Here is a 20,007-nt window from a genome sequence, read left to right as displayed (position 1 = left end):
AAAAAAAAAAGGAGGTAAAGTTGACATAACATAAAGTTAACCATGTCAAAATGTTTAGTGGGCCGGGTGCAGTATCTCATGCCTGTAATCCAGCACTTTGGGAGGCCAATGTGGGTGGATTGCCTGAGCTCAGGAATTCAAGACCAGCCTGGGCAACATGACAAAACCCTGTCTCTACTAAAAAATACAAAAAAAATCAGCTGGGGGTGGTATTGCACACCTGTAGTCCCAGCTGCTTGGGAGGCTAAAGCACAAGAATGGCTTGAACTCAGGAGGTGGAGGTTGCCATGAGCCGAGATTGTGCCACTGCACTCCAGCCTGGGCAACAGAGTGAGACTGTCTCCAAAAAAAAAAGCGTATAGTGTCATTTAGTACATTCACAATGTTTTGCTGCCATCACATCTGTCTAGTTCATCGCCCTAAAGGGAAACCCCCTTGCCCATTAAACCATCACTCCCATTTCCCTTTCCCTGAACCCCTAATCTTTTGTCTCTAGATTCACCTATTCTGGATATTTTATTATATAAATGCAGTAATACAGTATGTGACCTTTCATGTCTGGCTTTTTAAATGACTTAGCATGATGTTTTCAGGGTTCACCTGTGTTCTGTCGTGTATCTACCTATTATGTCTGAATAAGCCGTTATATACATAGACCAAGTCTCACTCTGTTGCCCAGGCTGGAGTGCAGTGGCATGATTTCAGCTCAATGCAACCTCCACCTCCCGGGTTCAAGCAATTCTCCTGCCTCAGCCTCCTGAGTAGTTGGGGCCACAGGCATGAGCCACCACACCCGGATAATTTTTGTATTTTTAGTAGAGATGGGGTTTCATCATGTTGGCCAGGCTGGTCTTGAACTCCTGACCTCAGGTGATCTCCCTGCCTCAGCCTCCCAAAGTGCTGGGATTACAGGTGTGAGCTGCAGCACCCAGCCAGATATACCATATTTTACTTAGGCCATATTTACTTATCAATTAATGGACAGTGGGTTGTTTCCACATTTTGGTGATTGTAAATAGTGGTGCTGTGAATATTCGTGTACAAGCTTTTGTTTTAATAGCTGTTTCAAACAAAACAGCTATTGGGGTCGGGTATATACTTTCTGGGTCATATGGTCATTCTGTGTTTAACTTTCTGAGGAACCTGGTTCCTCTTGAATTGAGCTAAATGGCCCTTGCTGTTATTATTTGTCAGAGGGTTTCCATGTAGTGTTGCTTTATTTTTTAATTTAATTTTATTTTATTTTATTTTAAGATGGAGTCTCGCTCTGTAGCCCAGGCTGGAGTGCAGGGGCGCAATCTCGGCTCACTGCAAGCTCTGCCTCCTGGGTTCACACCGTTCTCCTGCCTCAGCCTCCTGAGTAGCTGGGACTGCAGGCGCCCGCCACCACACCCGGCTAATTTTTTTTGTATTTTTAGTAGAGACAGGGTTTCACCGTGTTAGCCAGGACGGTCTCGATCTCCTGACTTCGTGATCCACCCGCCTCGGCCTCCCAAAGTGCTGGGATTACAGGCTTGAGCCACCACGCCCGGCATGTTGCTTTTTGTTGTAATATCAGCTTTGTTAACTTGGTTGGATTCGCAGTAAACAGCAAGTGGAGTTAGGTTTATATTTTTCTCATATTTTAGAACAAATGATGCTCTCAGAATATAATTAACATTTATTGAACTGTTAATGCATTTTAGGTAGTGTTGAGTGCTCATTTAATACAGCAAAGTCTGAGGGAGGAAAATTCTATTATTGAGCTCATTTTACAAATGGTCAAATGGGGTTAGAGTACATAACTTGCTGGGGTAAAAAGTGACAGAAATAATATTTACTCCAGAGCCCATACTTTTAACCACTTCCTCCCAGCCATGATTCTCTCAGTTAAAACTATAAAGCCTGATTTGCCTCGCTTTCTCTTTTGTGACATCTGTGTCATAAAGGAGTCTACTGAAGGTGGTCTCAGGTGACCATGGTGTGCTCATTCCAGGTTCCATGCCTCTGCAGCGGTGCCTCATGTTTGCTGTGTAGTTGCTGTCCTAACAGTAAGAATTCCACGGTGACTCGCCTCATTTATGCTTTCATTCTCCTCCTGAGCACTGTCGTATCCTATATCATGCAGAGAAAAGAGATGGAAACTTACTTGAAGAAGGTAAGAAGTAACAATGCCCTTAAGGTATTGGTTATTTTTATATTTTGCAAAATTCTAGTTTTATTTCTTCATTGTTAAGTTCATTGTAATTTGGAGATTTTTTACTTATATGGGGGTGTGGTCAAAACACAGAAATATGAGGACATTAGTCCTTTTCCGGAAATACAGAATGAACATCTGGGCTCCAGTCGAACAACTGAGAGAAAACATTAAAAGGGTGGCTCCAAAACATTTTCTTTCCTTATGTGTTAAAGGTCGAAGCATCTAAACTGGACTAGTTCTTCACCTTTGGAAGGACTCAGCTGTAGCTGGAAAATCTCACGGGAAAGTGGCACACAGCCTCTTCATCCTAAAAGAGCAAAGAAGAGAGAGCATATTTTTTTGAAACAAAGTCTCACTCTGTTGCCCAGGCTGGAGTGCAGTGACATGATCTTGGCTCACTGCAACCTCCGCCTCCCTGGTTCAAGCAATTCTCCTGCCTCAGCCTCCTGAGTAGCTGGGATTATAGGCATGCACCACCATGCCTGGGTAATTTTTTGTATTTTTAGTAGAGACAGGGTTTCACCATGCTGGCCAGGGTGATCTCGAACTCCTGACCTCGTGATCCACCCACCTCAGCCCCCTAAAATACTGGGATTACAGATGTGAGCCACCGTGCCCAGCCGAAAGAGCATTTTTATTTTTAAAATGCATGTTATTTATACTGTTTGGTAACAAGACTGTAAATGAATCGGAAGACAAAGAGAAAAATTCCATAGTCAGTCTTGCAGTTGTTGAAGTAGTTAATTTTCTAAATCTAGTCTTTCCTGTGGTGGGGTAGAGTCTCTGTCTAAATGTAGATATTCTCGTAACATTGAAATTGCTTTTTTCCAGATTCCTGGATTTTGTGAAGGGGGATTTAAAATCCATGAGGCTGATATAAATGCAGATAAAGATTGTGATGTGCTGGTTGGTTATAAAGCTGTGTATCGGATCAGCTTTGCCATGGCCATCTTTTTCTTTGTCTTTTCTCTGCTCATGTTCAAAGTAAAAACAAGTAAAGATCCCCGAGCAGCAGTACACAATGGGTATGTTAGATTTATGATTAACTGGTTACATTATGGTGTGGCTCTTCCTTCCCTTCAGCAGTTAATATTGCCATTCTGATGGAATCAATGGAATATGTAAATGAGTGGCTCAGATGCATTTCTGGTCTATTATGCATGTGAAATTGTTTTAATGTCATTTTCAATTAGATTGCTGTAACATGGAGGGGACAGGGAGTCTTGTCTTTTTATTTTCTTCTATTAAATTCCTTTGCTTCATGTTCTTAGATTTTTACTGAACACCTGTTAAATAGTTGAAGCACTATGCTAGATACTACGTACACACACACTTTTTTCTTTCTGTTGTTTAAAGATAAACATGTACCTGATAAATTTAAACAGTGTACAAAAAGTCAGTGAATATATATGTGCTACTGATTTACATATTCTATTGCTTCTGACTCCTGACCACCTTTTGCCTATGTTTCTAATTCTCTCCCTCTTTTTTTTTTGTTTGTTTGTTTTTGGAGATGGAGTTTCACTCTTGTCACCCAGGCTGGAGTGTAATGGCACGATCTCGGCTCACTGCAACCTCCCCCTCCCAGGTTCAAGTGGTTCTCCTGCCTCAGCCTCCCTAGTAGCTGGGATTATAGGCACCTGCCACCATGCCTGGCTAATTTTTGTATTTTTAGTAGAGATGGGGTTTCACTGTGTTGGCCAGGCTGGTGTAGAACTCCTGACCTCAGGTGATCCGCCTGCCTTTGCCTCCTGAAGTGCTGGGCTTACAGGCATGAGCCACTGCGCCCAGCCGTATTTCTAATTCTCAAAGACTGGCGTTTTATAAACTTGATGTGTATTATAATCCCCTTTTTACAGATGCAGTAACTGAATTGCAGAGAGGTTAATAAATTGCCTGCGACCTGTTAACCAGTTGGAGGTTGGAGCTAAGATTGAAACTTAGGTCTGTCCAGCTCCAAAGCCTGGTTCTTTCCACTCTGCCATACAAGGCAGTCATTAAAGATCATGAACTGAAAATCAGGTGCCAGTGATGAGCTGTGGGCTCATTGTGGGCAAGATATCTGTGCCCTGTGTTGTAAATAGAGGATTTGTGATTACTTTTCATCCAGACCTTACAGTTAATGGCTCTGTGTGTACCTAACACTGTTATTTTAGAACTCCCAGAATGCTAGAAAAATGCCTACCTTTAAGTGCTAAAAGTAGGGAGACTCTAAATTTTCAGTTTTCTCTGGTAATAAATGTGAGTGATTTATCCTCTAGTCTAATGTCCTTTAATTGTGTGAAATATTAAATGAATTAGCCTATTAAACGAATAGTCAAATGAAGAAAATAGTCCAGACAATCATGTTGGGAAAAAAGCTATTAAGCTATTATTTTTGCATTTCAGAAATGAATTTTTCTCAGTATAAGGGTGAAACTTAGCATTTCATAAATGCATTTTTATATTTTAATAGGTTTTGGTTCTTCAAAATTGCTGCTCTTATTGGAATCATGGTTGGATCTTTCTACATCCCTGGGGGCTATTTCAGCTCAGGTAGGGTTCACCATTGAGGGGGTTAATTTTAAACTATATGAACTCTATAGATGATTGAGTTAAAGCTACATTTTAGGCTGGGCACAGTGGCTCACACCTGTAAGCTCAGCACTTCGGGAGGCCAAGACGGGTAGATCACCTGAGGTCAGGAGTTTGAGACCAACGTGGCCAATATGGTGAAGCCCTGTCTCTACTAAAAATACAAAAATTCACCGGACATGGTGGTGCATGCCTGTAATTCCAGGTACTCAGGAGGCTGAGGCAGCAAAATTGCTTGAACCTGGGAGGCAGAGGTTGCAGTGTGCCAAGATCGTGCCACTGCACTCCAGCCTGGGTGACAGATCAAGATTCTGTCTCAAAAAACAAAACAAAACAAAAAAAACTACAATTTTAATTACTGTTTTTGCAGAACTGACAAGTAAATGAGATGATATCCAATTAATATGACTTAGTACCTGCAACTCAATATATATATATATATTTTTTAGACAGAGTCTCACTCTGTCTCCCAGGCTGGAGTGCCGTGGCACGATCTTGGCTCACTGCAACCTCCACCTCCCGGGTTCAAGCAGTTCTCTGCCTCAGTCTCCTGAGTAGCTGGGATTACAGGCGCCCACCACCACACCCAGCTAATTTTTGTATTTTAGGTAGAGACGCGGTTTCACCATCTTGGCCAGGCTGGTCTTGAACTCCTGACCTCATGATCCACCTGCCTCAGCCTCCCGAAGTGCTGGGATTACAGGTGTGAGCCACCAGGCCCGGCCGCAACTCATTATTAATATGTGGATTTAGGTCAGGAGACATTCACTGCACCTCTCAGATTTTCTGGAACCATATGTTAATCTTTTGGCAATATCTTAATAGTTTGTGTTCTTACTTGATGGAATACAAAACTAATCAGAGAGCCTGTCAAAATAAGAACTTACAACTCTTGTGCTCCCCTGTCTCTGTCTTAACCTACTTACTAAGCATGGCATTAGGTGACATCTTTAGATTTCTACTGTGATTTTCCTGCCTCTAAAAGAAAAGACTTATAGTATCATTTGGAACTCAGGTCCCAGGCTTCCCTTGGCACAAGCTAAAACATATTTTAAAAGGTCTGAAATGCAGTAGAAAGCTTTTAAGAATGCCTTTGAGTTTGGAATCTTGCTGTACTGCTGGAGACAGAATGTCTTTACCACCTCTGTCTTGTTTTAATTGAAATCCGTTCAGAATGTTGGATCTTCTGAAATGTTACTCTATGGTAGAGAATAACTTTGTTCTCTTGGTTCTTGTAGTCTGGTTTGTTGTTGGCATGATAGGGGCCGCCCTCTTCATCCTCATTCAGCTGGTGCTGCTGGTAGATTTTGCTCATTCTTGGAATGAATCATGGGTAAATCGAATGGAAGAAGGAAACCCAAGGTTGTGGTATGCTGGTAGGTATCTCTACTCACCTATGTTAGCCATACTGCTCCATTAAGCAGGGTGTACAATAAAAATCATCATTATAGTCCCAGCAGCTATAGTCCTCAGGGACAGAAGTCCAAGGTGGGAGAATGGCTTGAATCCAGGAGTTCAAGACCAGTCTAGGCAGCATATTGAGACTCCATCTTTACATTAGGAAAAAAAAAAATTTGCCAGTCATGGTGGCATATACCTATAGTCCTAGCTACTCAGCAGGCTAAGGCAGGAGAATCTCTGGAATCCAGAAGTTCAAGGCTGTAGTAAGCTATCATCACGCCACTGTACTGCAGCCTGGGTGACAGAGCAAGACCCTGTCTCTAAAAATAATAATAACATTAAATAAAAGGAAAAAAATCTATAATTTCCTGAATTTGGCTCTGAATTATATGCATCACTGGAAGAAAGTAGCACAGATAATATAAATCATTGGATTTTCCCAGTTTATTTATTTTGAGGGTCATAATGTAATTACATGTGTTTAGATAACGAAAAACAGTTATATTTAGTGACTTAGTTCTGGTTTTGATAACCTTGTTTCCATGGAGAGGAAACTCAGATGGGTTCAACATATGTGACAGCTGCCCACCTACTTTAGGCAAGTAAGAGTGAGTAGTCCTTATGGCCTTATTCAGAAAGGGACCCCACACCTGCTATGAAAAACTTTCTGGTGGGAAAGGGGCACTTACAATTTCTAGAGTGATAATAGGATTTAACAGTAGCTTGCGAATATATTTTGGCTATGTTAGAGCACTTACTACTTCATAATATACATTTGCACACATTTCTGATTATTTCCTTAGGAAAAATTCCCAGAAATAGAAGAGTAAAAGTGTATGAATATTTTAAAATGCTTTCAGTACATACTATTGAATTGCCCAGTTTTATTTTCATTTGATTTAGTTTTTAAAAATATTTACATATATTTTTAAAAATACTATAAAGACAATTTATATGTCTTTACCATGTATATGGTATATGTCTTTTATGGTATATGTCTTTACCATAAAGACAAATGATAGAACTTTAACTTTATAAAGACTAAAACATGCAAATCTCCACCTATCTGCAACCCATTTTCCTTTCCAGATGTAGCCGCTCTTGTGGACCTTTATGTATTTGTGCATTCACCTTGCTTTTGTATTTAAATGTAAACAGGATTGTACTGTATATTGTTCCATGACTTGCTCTTTTCACTTCCTACATGATGAATATCCTTCCTTACCAGTGAGTGTCGGTATGTCTTACTCATTTAACCTGCATTCAAGCTCCTGGCATGGAGTTTACTGTAAGCTGCATGGTATTCCATTCCGTACAATTCCATGGCATTCCATAGCAGAGTATACCGTAATTCATTTAACCTTTACCCTAGTGTTGGTCATTTAAATTGTTTGTAATGACAATTTTATTTTTATCTATTTTTTTTCCTTTTTTTTTTTTGAGATTGGGTCTCACTCTCTCACCCAGGCTGGAGTACAGTGGCACAATCATGGCTCACTGCAACCTCTGCCTTCCTGGCTCAAGCTATCCACCTCAGCCTCCCAAGTAGCTGGGACTACAGGTGCACACCACCACACCCACATTACCATGCCCACAACAGCACGACCGGCTAATTTTTGTGTTTTTTGTAGAGACAAGGTTTCGCCATGTTGCCAGAACTCCTGGACTCAATCGATCCACCTGCCTTGCCCTCCCAAAGTGTTAGGATTGTAGGCGTGAGCCACCACACCCGGCCGTTATTTTCTTTAATTCATTTTGGATCATACAACTCTAGAAGAATTTATTGAGTTGCAAATTGGTCATACTTTATAGTAACTAAGTGTAGAAAAATCTTCTATATTCAGATGTGAAAACATTAAGAAGTGTGCTAGTAACTTAATATACATCATTTAATTTTAGACATGCAAAATTCATTGAGATAAGTAGAAACTAGTTTTCTTACATGTGGGCTTTGACTTGAATACAAGTTAACTGAGCTCATCATTCTTGCAGTTGGTCTGAGTGTACTGTATGTGCTGTTTCATGTTTTCTAATTTTCAGAGCTACACAGCTAATTGTTTTGTTTGTTGTTTGAGATGGGGTTTTGTTGTGTTGTCCAGGCTGGAGTGCAGTGGCACCATCTCGACTCACTGCAACCTCTATGTCCTGGGCTCAAGCAATCCCCCTGCCTCAGCTTCCCAAGTAGCAGCTCATGCCACCATGCCTGGTTGATTTTTGTATTTTTTGTAGAGACAGGGTTTTGCCATGTTGCCTGGGCTGGTCTGGAACTCAGGCTCAAGCAGTCCACCCACCTTGGCCTCCCAAAGTGCTGGGATTACAGGCATGAGCCACCACGTTCAGCCAACACAGCTAATTGTTGATTTTCAGTGTGAATGGAAAGGACCATTACTTTAGATATTAAAAAATAGCAAATGAGCCACTTTTCCAGTTCAGGGGTGTAGTCTTATTGTTTGTGATGAGAAATGGGTTTAGATAGCCAACGACTGCAGAGGAAAAAACTGTCATAAAAAGATACAAGTGTGTCTATTCTGTTTTCCTCTAACACCATCCTGGCATGGAGCTTGGTGTGTACTGGGTCATTTTGAGGGTATAGGAATCATTTAGGTTCCTAAGAAAAGCTCACAATACACATTAATTAACATATAGGTAGCAGTTAACTCTAGCTGGAATGATCAAATGTCTGGTAATCAACCCATGAAATCAAATTAGGTAATTCAGGAAGTGAATTCAGTTGCTTGGTGGTTTTTGGAATTTAACATCAAGCCAGTTGAATACAATCTTGATACTTTAACCTTGAGGCCTCTGTAATTTTACTGTAAATTACCCCAGAAAAGTGAGATAATGTCTCCTCATTTTTATATGGAGTGGAAGAAAATTGGCCTTCATTATTAGTTTATTATAGTTGTGGTCATTCATATTGGTTTCCCTTTCTCCAGCTTTACTGTCTTTCACAAGCGCCTTTTATATCCTGTCAATCATCTGTGTCGGGCTGCTCTATACATACTACACCAAACCAGATGGCTGCACAGAAAACAAGTTCTTCATCAGTATTAACCTGATCCTTTGCGTTGTGGCTTCTATTATATCGATCCACCCAAAAATTCAGGTATGATTGTTTACTACTTCTTTCTCCTGTGAAGGATTTTTAATTCTAAGCCTAAAATCTAGGTACCCTTTCTTATGAATTTATGTCTTAAGTTTATCCACTTGAACATTTTTCCATATTATAAAATCTTCATAATTCTATTTCATGCCTATATCATTATTAAATGAATTTCACTATCATTAAAAAAAAAAAAAATCCAGGTAACTTGAAAATTTATAGTGCTTTTTTTTTTTTTAAGATGGAGTCTCACTCTGTCAACCAGGCTGGAGTGCAGTGGCATGATCTCGGCTCACTGCGACCTCTGCCTCCTGGGTGCAAGCAGTTCTCTGCCTCAGCCTCCCGAGTAGCTGGGATCACAGGCACCCACCACCGGGCCTGGCCAATTTTTGTATTTTTAGTAGAGATAGAGTTTCACCATCTTGGCCAGGCTGAACTCTTGACCTTGTGATCCACCCGCCTCGGCCTCCCCCAAGGCGCTGGGATTACAGGCGTGAGCCACCACGCCTGGCTGGGAATGAGTCATTTTTTTTTTTTTTTTTTTTTTTTTTTTTTTTTGAGTCAAAGTCTCACTCTTGTCCCCTAGGCTGGAGCGCGATGGTGCAATCTTGGCTCACTACAACCTCCACCTCCTGGGTTCAAGTGATTCTCCTGCCTTGGCCAGGCGCCTGCCACCATGCCCGGCTAATTTTTGTATTTTTAGTTGAGACGGGATTTCACCATGTTGGCAAGGCTGGTCTCGAACTCCTGACCTCAGGTGATCCACCCATCTCAGCCTCCCAAAGTGCTGGTTTTACAGGTGTGCGCCACCGCACGCAGCTGGGAATGATTCTTATGAGTCATTAGCCAAGATATTTTAGGGGAATTAAACTGTGAAAAATAATTGATTTTAATATTTCAAAACAAAACTCATGCTCTTGAGTTCTAAATACCATAGTTTAGGCTGGGTGTGGTGGCTTAACACCTGTAATACCAGCACTTTGGGAGACCAAGGCGGGTGGATCACTTGAGGTCAGGAGTTCAAGACCAGCCTGACCAACATGGTGAAACGTCGTCTCTACTAAAAATACAAAATTAGCTAGGCGTGGGGGCGCACACCTGTAATCCCAGCTACTTGGCAGGCTGAGGGGCAGGAGAATAGCCTGAACCCTGGAGGCGGAGGTTGCAGTGAGCTGAGATCGTGCCATTGCACTCCAGCCTGGGCAATAAGAGTGAAACTCCAGCTGGGTGCGATGGCTCATGCCTGTAATCCCAGCACTTTGGGAGGCCAAGGCGGGCAGATCACCTGAGGTCAAGAGTTTGAGACCAGCCTGGCCAACATGACGAAACCCCAAAAGTACAAAAATTAGCTGGGTGTGGTGGCGGGCACCTGTAATCCCAGCTAATCAGGAGGCCGAGGCAAGGAGAAACTTGAACCCAGGAGGAGGTTGCAGTGAGCTGAGATCGCACCACTGCACTCCAGCCTGGGTGACAAGAGCGAGACTCCGTCTCAAAAAAAAAGTATAAAAAAATTCATGGAGTTATAGATATGAAATATGAAAATTGTATGTAGACATCACCTTTCCTTTTAAAAGTGAGAAAACAGAAGTCTTAAGTGATAGGTCTCACCCAGCTACTAATTAGTTGCAAAGCTGATCTTAGATCTTTTCACTACACCAAGGGAGTAGAAAATCAAAGGCCTTGTGTGATGCACAGGAATTTCTAGGATCATGAAATGCCTTGAGAACCAGTAGTACTTGCTTCGTCTTTCTGGGTTCTTTTGTGAGCTAACTGAACTGAAAGGTTACTTGTCACCTTTCAACTCTCAAGAAGAATCCGAAAGTTCTCAGTTACTGATAGTTCAATTAATCCCAGAGAAGTGCACTGCATTTTGGAAAGTCAGCCCTTGGCAGTCCCTGTGCCACTGTTTTCCTTTTGATTCCATAGGAACACCAGCCTCGCTCCGGCCTCTTGCAATCCTCCGTCATCACCCTCTACACTATGTACCTCACCTGGTCAGCCATGTCCAATGAACCTGGTAAGGGAATGTTAATAACACATTCACTTGATAAAAAGAAAGTAGGAAATCAGCCCTTACATAGGTGGTACAAAAACTAGAGCTAGAGCAAATGTGAAACAAGCAAACAAAACTTAAATGTACAGTGTTCACTGTAGGTTTGTAGGTATTTACCTTTCATATTTTAGTCCCCACATCTATTCATAGCTATTTATAACTGACCGTCTAAAGGGTCAGAGTCCTTTAGATGGTCTAGGCTTTACCTAACCTAGGCTGAGTCAAACTAGTTAAGAGCCATGGTCAAGGGCTTTGGCCCTTTGTTTTGACTGAATTTTAGTTTGATGTCACAGGCTCTAGAAGAAACAGCTGTAGGAAATCTCCTTTTGTAGTTATTATAGGATTGCTTCTCAGTAGGATATTCTATGGGCTTCTTTTAAAGGAAAACAATGCAGACCCCCCCTCCACCAATGATAACTTATATTTTGTTCTTAAATAACTATGTAAAAACCAAAGTAGAGATAAACTTCTGTGCTTAAAACCTTGGCACTAGAGAATTAAAAAGATTTGTCAGTCAAACTACAAAACCAATAAAGTCAATAATGATGTTTATGAAATTTGACAGATTCTGTTGTTCTTTTCTTTTTTTCCTAAGTCATTGATTGTGACCAAATGTGTTACTGACTGCTAAGTTTCAGATTTTTTAAGTAAAGCATTCCCATGTTTCACATCATGACTGAATGATATGTAAGGAACTCCTCAAGTCTGTTCTTGGAACAAGATGAGCTGTAACCAAGGATAATAAAAATTTTCTCATTTTCAGATCGTTCCTGCAATCCCAACCTGATGAGCTTTATTACACGCATAACTGCACCAACGCTGGCTCCTGGAAATTCAACTGCTGTGGTCCCTACCCCTACTCCACCATCAAAGAGTGGGTCTTTACTGGATTCAGATAATTTTATTGGACTGTTTGTCTTTGTTCTCTGCCTTTTGTATTCTAGGTAAGTTAAAAGGTACTTAGAACAAGATTTTCATGGAGGTTGATAATAAAGTGAAGAAACAGTTTTGCTTTCAAAAAGCAGCATGAGAAATTAAAAAACTTCGTTCTCTTTAATGAAAAGTTCTTTACTTGCTTCAGTTACAGAGCTGTGTACTTATATTTTTTTTTGAGACAGTGTCTTGCTCTGTCACCTAGGCTGGAGTGCAGTGGCACGATCTCAGCTCACTGCAATCTCCACCTACTGGGTTCAAGCAATTCTTCTGCCTCAGGCTCCCAAGTAGCTGGGATTACAGGCATCTGCCACTATGCCTGGCTAATTTTTGTATTTTTAGTAGAGACAGCGTTTCACCATGTTGGCTAGGCTGGTCTCGAACTCCTGACCTCAGGTGATCCTCCTGTCTCGGCCTCCCAAAGTGCTGGGATTACAGGTGTGAGCCACCATGCCCAGCCTGTAGTAAGTTTTGAAATTAGGAAGTATGAGTCCTCCAAATTTGTTCTTTTTCAAATTGTTTTGGCAGTTATGGGTCCTTTGCATTCCCATGTGAATTTCAGGATCAGCTTGTCAATTTCTGCAAAAAAATAATGTAATTGGGATTTTTATAGGGATTGAGTTGAATCTGTATAGACCAAATTGGGGAGTACTGTCATCTCAGCAATATTAAGGCTTCCAGTCTGTGACCATGAAAATACCTTACTGAAGTCTTCTTTACTTAAACCATTTATTTAGGTCTTTAATTTCTTTCAGTGGTTTATAGTTAGTTATTAGTATACAAATCTTAAACTTATTTTGTTTTTAAGCATTTTATTCTAAATACAATTCTAAGTATTTTATTCTTTTCGATGGTATTATAAATGAATATATGTTTTCTTAGCTTAACTTTTGGGTTGTTTATTGCTAGTGTATAGAGATATGATTGGTGACCAGGCACAGTGGCTCATGCCTGTATTCCCCACACGTTAGGAGGCTGAGGTGGGAGGATCACTTGCATCTTGGAGTTTGAGACCAGCCAGAGCAAGATAGTAAGAGCCCGTCTCTATAAAAATTAGCCAGATGTGGTGGTGCAATCTGTAGTCCCAGCTACTTGGGGAGGTGGGAGAACCAATTGAGCCCAGGAGGTCAAGGCTGCTGTGAGCTGTGATTGTACTACTACAGTCCACCTGGGTGACAAAGTGAGCCGTCATCTCAAAAAGAAAGAAATACAATTGATTTTTGTGGTTTTTTTTTTTTTTTTTTTTAAAGAGATGAAGTCTTGCTCTGTCATCCAGGCTGGAATTCAGTGGTGTGATCATAGCTCACTATAGCCTCAAGCTCCTGGTTTCAAGTGATCCTCCCACGTCAACCTCCTGAGTAGCTGAAACTACAGGCACACACAATCATGCCCAGCTAATTTTTAATCTTTTTAGGAACAGTCTTGCTATGTAGCACTGGCCAGCCTCGAGCTCCTGTCCTCTAGCGATCCTCCGACCTCAGCCTCTCAAGTAGTTGGGATTACAGGCGTGAGCCACCACACCCAGTCCTGATTTCTATATATTGATCTTGTATCCTGCAACTTTGGTGAACTTATTTATTGGTTCTAATAGTTTGCATGTGTATGTATTCCATAGGATTTCCTATAAACAAGATGAAGTCATCTACAGATAGAGATAGTTTTACTTCTTTTCTGGTCTAGATACCATTTATCTCTTTTTCTTGCTCTGGCTATAACTTTACTACATTGTTGGATAGAAGTGGTGAGAGTAGGATCCTTGTCTTGTTCCTGATCTCAGGGAAAAAGTTTTTAGTTTTTCACTGTTAAGTATGATGTTAGCTCTGGGTTTTTCATTTGTTCCTTTTGTCAGCCTGAGGAAGTTCTACTTTGACTGTTTTTATCATGGAAAGGTATTGGATTTGTGAGATGTTTTTTCTGTGTCTGTTGAAACGAGCATGTAATTTTTGTCCTTTATTTGTATTTACATTTTTATTCAGTCATTTAACAAACTTTTAGTGAACATCTGTAGTGCTAGAAATACGTAGACTAAGGTCATTGTTAAGGCATTCTTTGAATAGCAAGGAAGACAGGAGTGATACATGCAGTGGCAGAAGGAAGCCTAGGAAGCTGTGGGAAGTCGGAGGAGTGTCTTGTAACCTAGCCAGTGAGGGGTGATGTCAGGGAAGCCCTTCCAGAGGACATGACAGCAAGTCAGAGAAGTGAAGGATGAGTAAGTCAGTTGGAAGAAGGTTGGCACATGGTACATTCCAATCATAGAAGCGGCACTTGTGAAGTCACGGAAACAGACACTGAGAGCATAGTGTGTTTTATGAAACTCCTAAGCAATTAAGCCATCACATCAAGTAGTAACTGATGACAGTGCTGTCAGTCTTATCATGACAGGCAGCAGTTCAGAACTTTAAGCAGGATCTTCAGAAAGCTTTCAGTCTCCAAAGTAGGAACAGCTCAGCAATAAGTGTCTTGTATACAGTCCAGTGGCAGCAGTTCATTGTCATGGCCCCTTTCTGATTTGTCTTCCGTGGGATCACTTTCCAGCATCCGCACTTCCACTAATAGCCAAGTAGACAAGCTGACCCTGTCAGGGAGTGACAGCGTCATCCTTGGCGATACAACTACCAGTGGTGCCAGTGATGAAGAAGATGGACAGCCTCGGCGGGCTGTGGACAACGAGAAAGAGGGAGTGCAGTATAGCTACTCCTTATTCCACCTCATGCTCTGCTTGGCTTCCTTGTACATCATGATGACCCTGACCAGCTGGTACAGGTAGGAAACACAGACAAAACAGACGGAAGACCATAAAACCCTTGGATGGCCTATAAAATCTCATCCATTGTCCTGACCTCAGAACCCTTGCTCTTACCCATATAATGAAGTTGGGTTAAATACTCTTGACTTTATCCCCTCTAGCATTTAAAACCCATTGGAATTCTTTGCAGTGCAAATCACTGGGAGCTCTTACAGAGTTGAGTTAATTGAGAGAGAAAATCATGACATAAAGCGATCTGACCCATCTTTGTTCACTAATTTTCTGTGTATAGAGATGGCCATGTCAGAGCATTCTGGTTCACATAATAATGTACTAAGGAAGGAAAGTTTCAGGGAGGCTATCTCAATCTAGACTTTTGCCAGTAACTAGGAACATCTAAAGAACTTTGCCCTGATAGGGTCTTTCATGCTGGCAAGAAGAAAAGTCATTTGAGAGGCAGAGTCAATGAGTTCTTTAGTTCTTGGCCATAAGAACTAAAAATAGCAGCTTCCTCTGGTCCCCTACAACCCTACTGGGGGGTAGTGCCAGCCAAGTTTCACTGGAGAATTTCTTGGCCTTGTCTGGGGGGCTGCAGGAGGCTGATAGAAGTCAGGTAGACCGGGCTCTTCTACCTGACTCTCTCTTGTTTTCTTAGCCCTGATGCAAAGTTTCAGAGCATGACCAGCAAGTGGCCAGCTGTGTGGGTCAAGATCAGCTCCAGCTGGGTCTGCCTCCTGCTTTACGTCTGGACCCTTGTGGCTCCACTTGTCCTCACCAGTCGGGACTTCAGCTGAACCTCTGAGTGCCAAGGACACCACTGAAACTCACAAAGGTCTCCTTCACCGAAAACCCATATACCTTTTAAGTTTGCTTCAACTAAAATGTTAAGTGAATGCTTTGCAAGTTTGACTGTATCCAGGTTTATATCAGAAGGTGAGATTGAATAATGCTTGATGCAGAATCTAAACTTCTCATTTATCTGTATATTATGTTTACTTCTAAGGATATAGCACAAAGGGAACATTTTTTGTTTAAAGTGAACTACAGCTGTGCTGTGAAGAGAGTTCTTTATAAAGCCTGTAGGTTCTTTTAACTTTGGTTTAAAATGTAAGATAGGAAAATGTTGGATATTTGAGGCCATGCTTAATATATTTATATTGCAGTATCCTTTAAAAGCAAAAAAAAAAATGCATTTATATTACAGTTTTCCTCTATGAAAGTCCTTACTTATATGATACAAGCACTGTGTTTTGTGCTTAAACTCCTCAGAGGGGTAGCATCAAAGTTCTTGGGGAAGGATCGTATATGTGGGTCCCTTCCCTAGAAGAATGGTTGCTGATATGGCTACTGCTTCTACATCTTGAGTTTTTTAATTTACTTTTTTTACACTGTAGCATTGATAATGCTTGATTCAAGTCTGGTGCTTTGCCAGATGTATTAATTTCCATAAATGCTTTGTGAGTTTGGTTAAAAATTAAGATTCACTTGGGAAAACACTGCAGCTTTAGTCTGTGTTATTTTGTTATGAGTATGTAAAAGTAAAATGCATGTGAATTTATTATATTTGCACTATGAAGGTATTTGGTTAAAATAGAAAGACTTAAGATTTTAAGGCCCTTTCTTCCAACAGCTTTTATGAGTTAGCAGCCATTCTTTATTTTCTGGATAGCCAGGTTTTATCAAGCTTCTAGTCAGAATGCTCCTATTCCTTCTAAAAATTACGGTCTGGCTAGTGAGCAAAGTCTTGAATTTATTCAAAAGTCCTAAATATCTTCTCTAGGTAAGACACTTGGTAGATGAGAGACAGGGAAGGCATTGTCAAGAAACATTTTCATGAGAGGTGGTGTGCAAAAAGTAGAATAAAAAAGTTCTTTCAACAAAGACTTACTGTCTATTCTGTACTAGACTCTGTAGGTTTTGGGGTACAGTGTTAAACATGATAGAGGCTCTGCCATCTTGGACTTTAATAGCTTAGAGAAGAGAGCAAATGAGCTGACAGGTGGTTATAATGTGAATTAGTGCTGTGGTTTAGGAATTGGAGAGAACTCAAAGGAGAGGTATTTGGTGTAATGGTAGGCTTTCTGGAGAAAATGATATTTAAGCCAAGAACTCTTAGAAGTTAGCTAAGAGAGAAATGGAAAATGAGATGACATTGCTGGAATAGATAAAACTGCATGTTAAAGGCAAGAAGATGGGGAAAAAAAAGTTCAGTAAAGCTGGAATGGGGAAATGCAGTCAGGGAGTGAATTTTAAAGGGCTTTATCAACCTCAGTAAAGAGTTTGGACCTTTATGTTGAGGGCGGCTGAAAACATATTCATAGTGTCATGAACAAATTTTATCTTCAGTCACTTGGGCTGATATATAGAGAATGGATTTAGAGAGATGAGACCAGGAGCAGTCCATATGAGATGTGAAATAGAGAAGTGGAATTGTAGGGATGGGGAGAAATTGACAGGTGAGGGCTACTTAGCAATTAGAATTTTTTTTTTTTTTTTTTTTTTTTTTTTTTTTTGAGACGGAGTCTTGCTCTGTCGCCCAGGCTGGAGTGCAGTGGTGCGATCTCCGCTCACTGCAAGCTCTGCCTCCCGGGTTCACGCCATTCTCCCACCTCAGCCTCCCGAGTAGCTGGGACTACAGGCACCCACCACCACGCCTGGCTAATTTTTTTTGTATTTTTAGTAGAGATGGAGTTTCACCGTGTTAGCCAGGATGGTCTCGGATCTCCTGACCTCGTGATCCACCCGCCGCGGCCTCCCAAACTTCTAGGATTACTGTCATGAGCCACCATGCCTGACCAGCAATTAGAATTTTAACACTGGCAGTTATGAATAATATGAAGGAGAGGTAGATTTCTGAGTGATTGTGGTTTAACCAGCTGGGTGGATAGTGGTTTCGTTTATTCAGGTGGCAAACAGGAAAAACATGTGTTCGAAGAAGAATGGAGGTAGGTGGTCTCTTAAGAATGGTTAAGAGGCTTGGGAGTCAGACTGCTTGGGTTTGCATCCCAGCTTTGCCGTTTTCCAGCTATCAAACTTGTCAGCTATTATTTGTTGAGTACGTACTATGATTTATGACCACAGGCAGCTGAGCCTTAGTGTTGGTGCCTAGTAGACAAGACTGTTAAAGTTATTTTGCAAAGTGTAACCCATTTTTAGCGTTGACATAGCACTGACAGTAGCTGCTGATCTCATTATGGGCTAAAATAAGACAATATTAAAAGGTCAGAGATATTTAGCCAGAATCTGATGGAGGCTGGATTTCAGATTTTGTTACAGAATTAGACAGAGGAACACAGAGGGGACAGGTTCAGTTAGGGTGGAGGTGTCGGGTAGGGAAGCAGGACTTGATATAAATTATTGGAATCATTGTCTTTTAAACCAGTGGTTTATGTCAGGGTATAGCGTTTCAAGGGATTTGAGGGACAGATGGGGAAATTTAGCCCCTTATTTTGCTAGTGTGAAGCAGATACCCTGCTTTTCTTTACAGTAGTGGAGTCGGCTTAAGAGCTTTAAAGGTCCTAAACTTCAAAGACATTACAGTGCCCCATCCTCCGCCTTAATGTAATTCAAAATACAAACAATACTAAACTGTAAAATAAATGTAACAAAGTCCAATAAAGTTTTTATTTTTTTCTTGTGATGATAACTGATATTAATTGGAAGTAACAAATGCTCTTTAAAAGTCGAGAGGCAGTGTCCCTGCTTTGCTTGGTCCTACCTTAAGAAGTAGTGAAGTCTGCCTTTTAGTAGGAAACCCAGTAGTCTAATCAAGACTCAAGAGAATTATACATGTGAGTGCTGAATTATACACAAACATAAGTAAGACAGCATTCTGAGTAAGGCCAGGATCATCATTTAAAGCAGGGGAGTATTTTGAGTCATCAGATCTCAGGGTGGCGTCTCATTCCAGATGAGTACCTTTGTGTTTCATCACTATGAAAGGGCTTGCCTAGCCTTGGGGAATGCGGGTTGGGGCCCTGGCTTTCAGATCAGGGACATGCTCTAGGAACTCTTCAAAAGCAATAGCAGTGGCTGCCACTTTTACCTCCTTAAAGCTGGGAGAAAGCTTCTAGGTCCATGCTGGACTCCTTTACTTTCTAGGTTGGTCTTGCGCTGGACTCCTTTACTTTCTAGGTTGGTCTTGTGGAGTATCTGGTTGGGAAGTGAAACTTTCTCTTGATAATCAAAGAGACTGCCTGCCAAAAAGTAGCCATGGACCGGGTTCTCAGTATAGAGGTTTTGTTTTTTTTCTTTTTGGCTAGCCAAGTGAGGAATGGAGAACGAACAAAGAAATCTGTAACTGGTTCTTTTTTCTTTTTTTTAGACAGATTTTTGCTCTGTTGCCCAGGCTGGAGTGCAGTGGTGCCATCTTGGCTCACTGCAACCTCCACCTCCCATGTTCAAGCAATTCTCCTGCCTCAGCCTCCTGAGTAGCTGGGACTACAGGCATGCGCCACCACGCCTGGCTAACTTTCATGTTTTTAGTAGGGATGGGATTTCACCATGTTGGCCAGGCTGGTCTCAAACTCCTGGCCTCAGGGTGATCCACCTGCCTCAGCCTCCCAAAGTGTTGGGATTACAGGCGTGAGCCACTGCACCTGGCTGTTTTCTTTTTACACATTCAGGCTAAAGCGAGTATTCACATAATGAGTTGTGCATTTGATCTGTGCAGATTGATAACAGATAGTAGGCTTATGCTTATTAATGGAAGCTGCTGTTCATCTCTTTACTCCTGTTGTGTTGGTCTGTCCGTCCTGTTACCTAGGCACCCAACTCATTGATGTCCTAATTACTGCTGGATGACTCAAGCCACACCATGCCTATGTTCTCAGGTGAAGAAGAATAATAGAAACCACATAGATGGGTAGGTGTACCAAGCATTAAACAGACAGTATCCACATGCCTGTAAGGTGGTGATTATTTCCCTCCCTCCTTCCTTTTACGTATCAGTTTGAGGCTTAGAGAAGTTCATGACTTGCCTATGGTTACTCAGTAAGAGGTGAAACAGAGAAACCCAG

General features: G+C 41.3%; 1 protein-coding gene across 4 annotated transcripts in view; it reads left to right on the top strand.

Annotated features, from left to right (window-relative positions):
* SERINC3 (serine incorporator 3) overlaps nucleotides 1–19,887 on the top strand; it is a 35,967-nt gene extending 16,080 nt beyond the window's left edge. For 2 of the 4 annotated variants that reach the window (XM_063720442.1, XM_063720443.1), the window contains 9 exons: nucleotides 1,976–2,137; nucleotides 3,011–3,204; nucleotides 4,635–4,714; nucleotides 5,992–6,129; nucleotides 9,091–9,260; nucleotides 11,184–11,274; nucleotides 12,074–12,254; nucleotides 14,779–15,006; nucleotides 15,645–16,870. In XM_063720442.1, the coding sequence (XP_063576512.1) occupies nucleotides 1,976–2,137; nucleotides 3,011–3,204; nucleotides 4,635–4,714; nucleotides 5,992–6,129; nucleotides 9,091–9,260; nucleotides 11,184–11,274; nucleotides 12,074–12,254; nucleotides 14,779–15,006; nucleotides 15,645–15,783 (1,383 nt within the window). In that variant the 3' untranslated portion in view covers nucleotides 15,784–16,870. 4 annotated transcript variants of the gene reach the window in all.
* Nucleotides 19,888–20,007: the final 120 nt, after the last annotated feature.

Source organism: Pongo abelii, chromosome 21 (assembly GCF_028885655.2).
Source record: "Pongo abelii isolate AG06213 chromosome 21, NHGRI_mPonAbe1-v2.0_pri, whole genome shotgun sequence".
Taxonomy (NCBI): domain Eukaryota; kingdom Metazoa; phylum Chordata; class Mammalia; order Primates; family Hominidae; genus Pongo; species Pongo abelii.
Note: the sequence above shows the minus strand (reverse complement) of the source record. Positions and strands in the feature narration are given on the sequence as shown.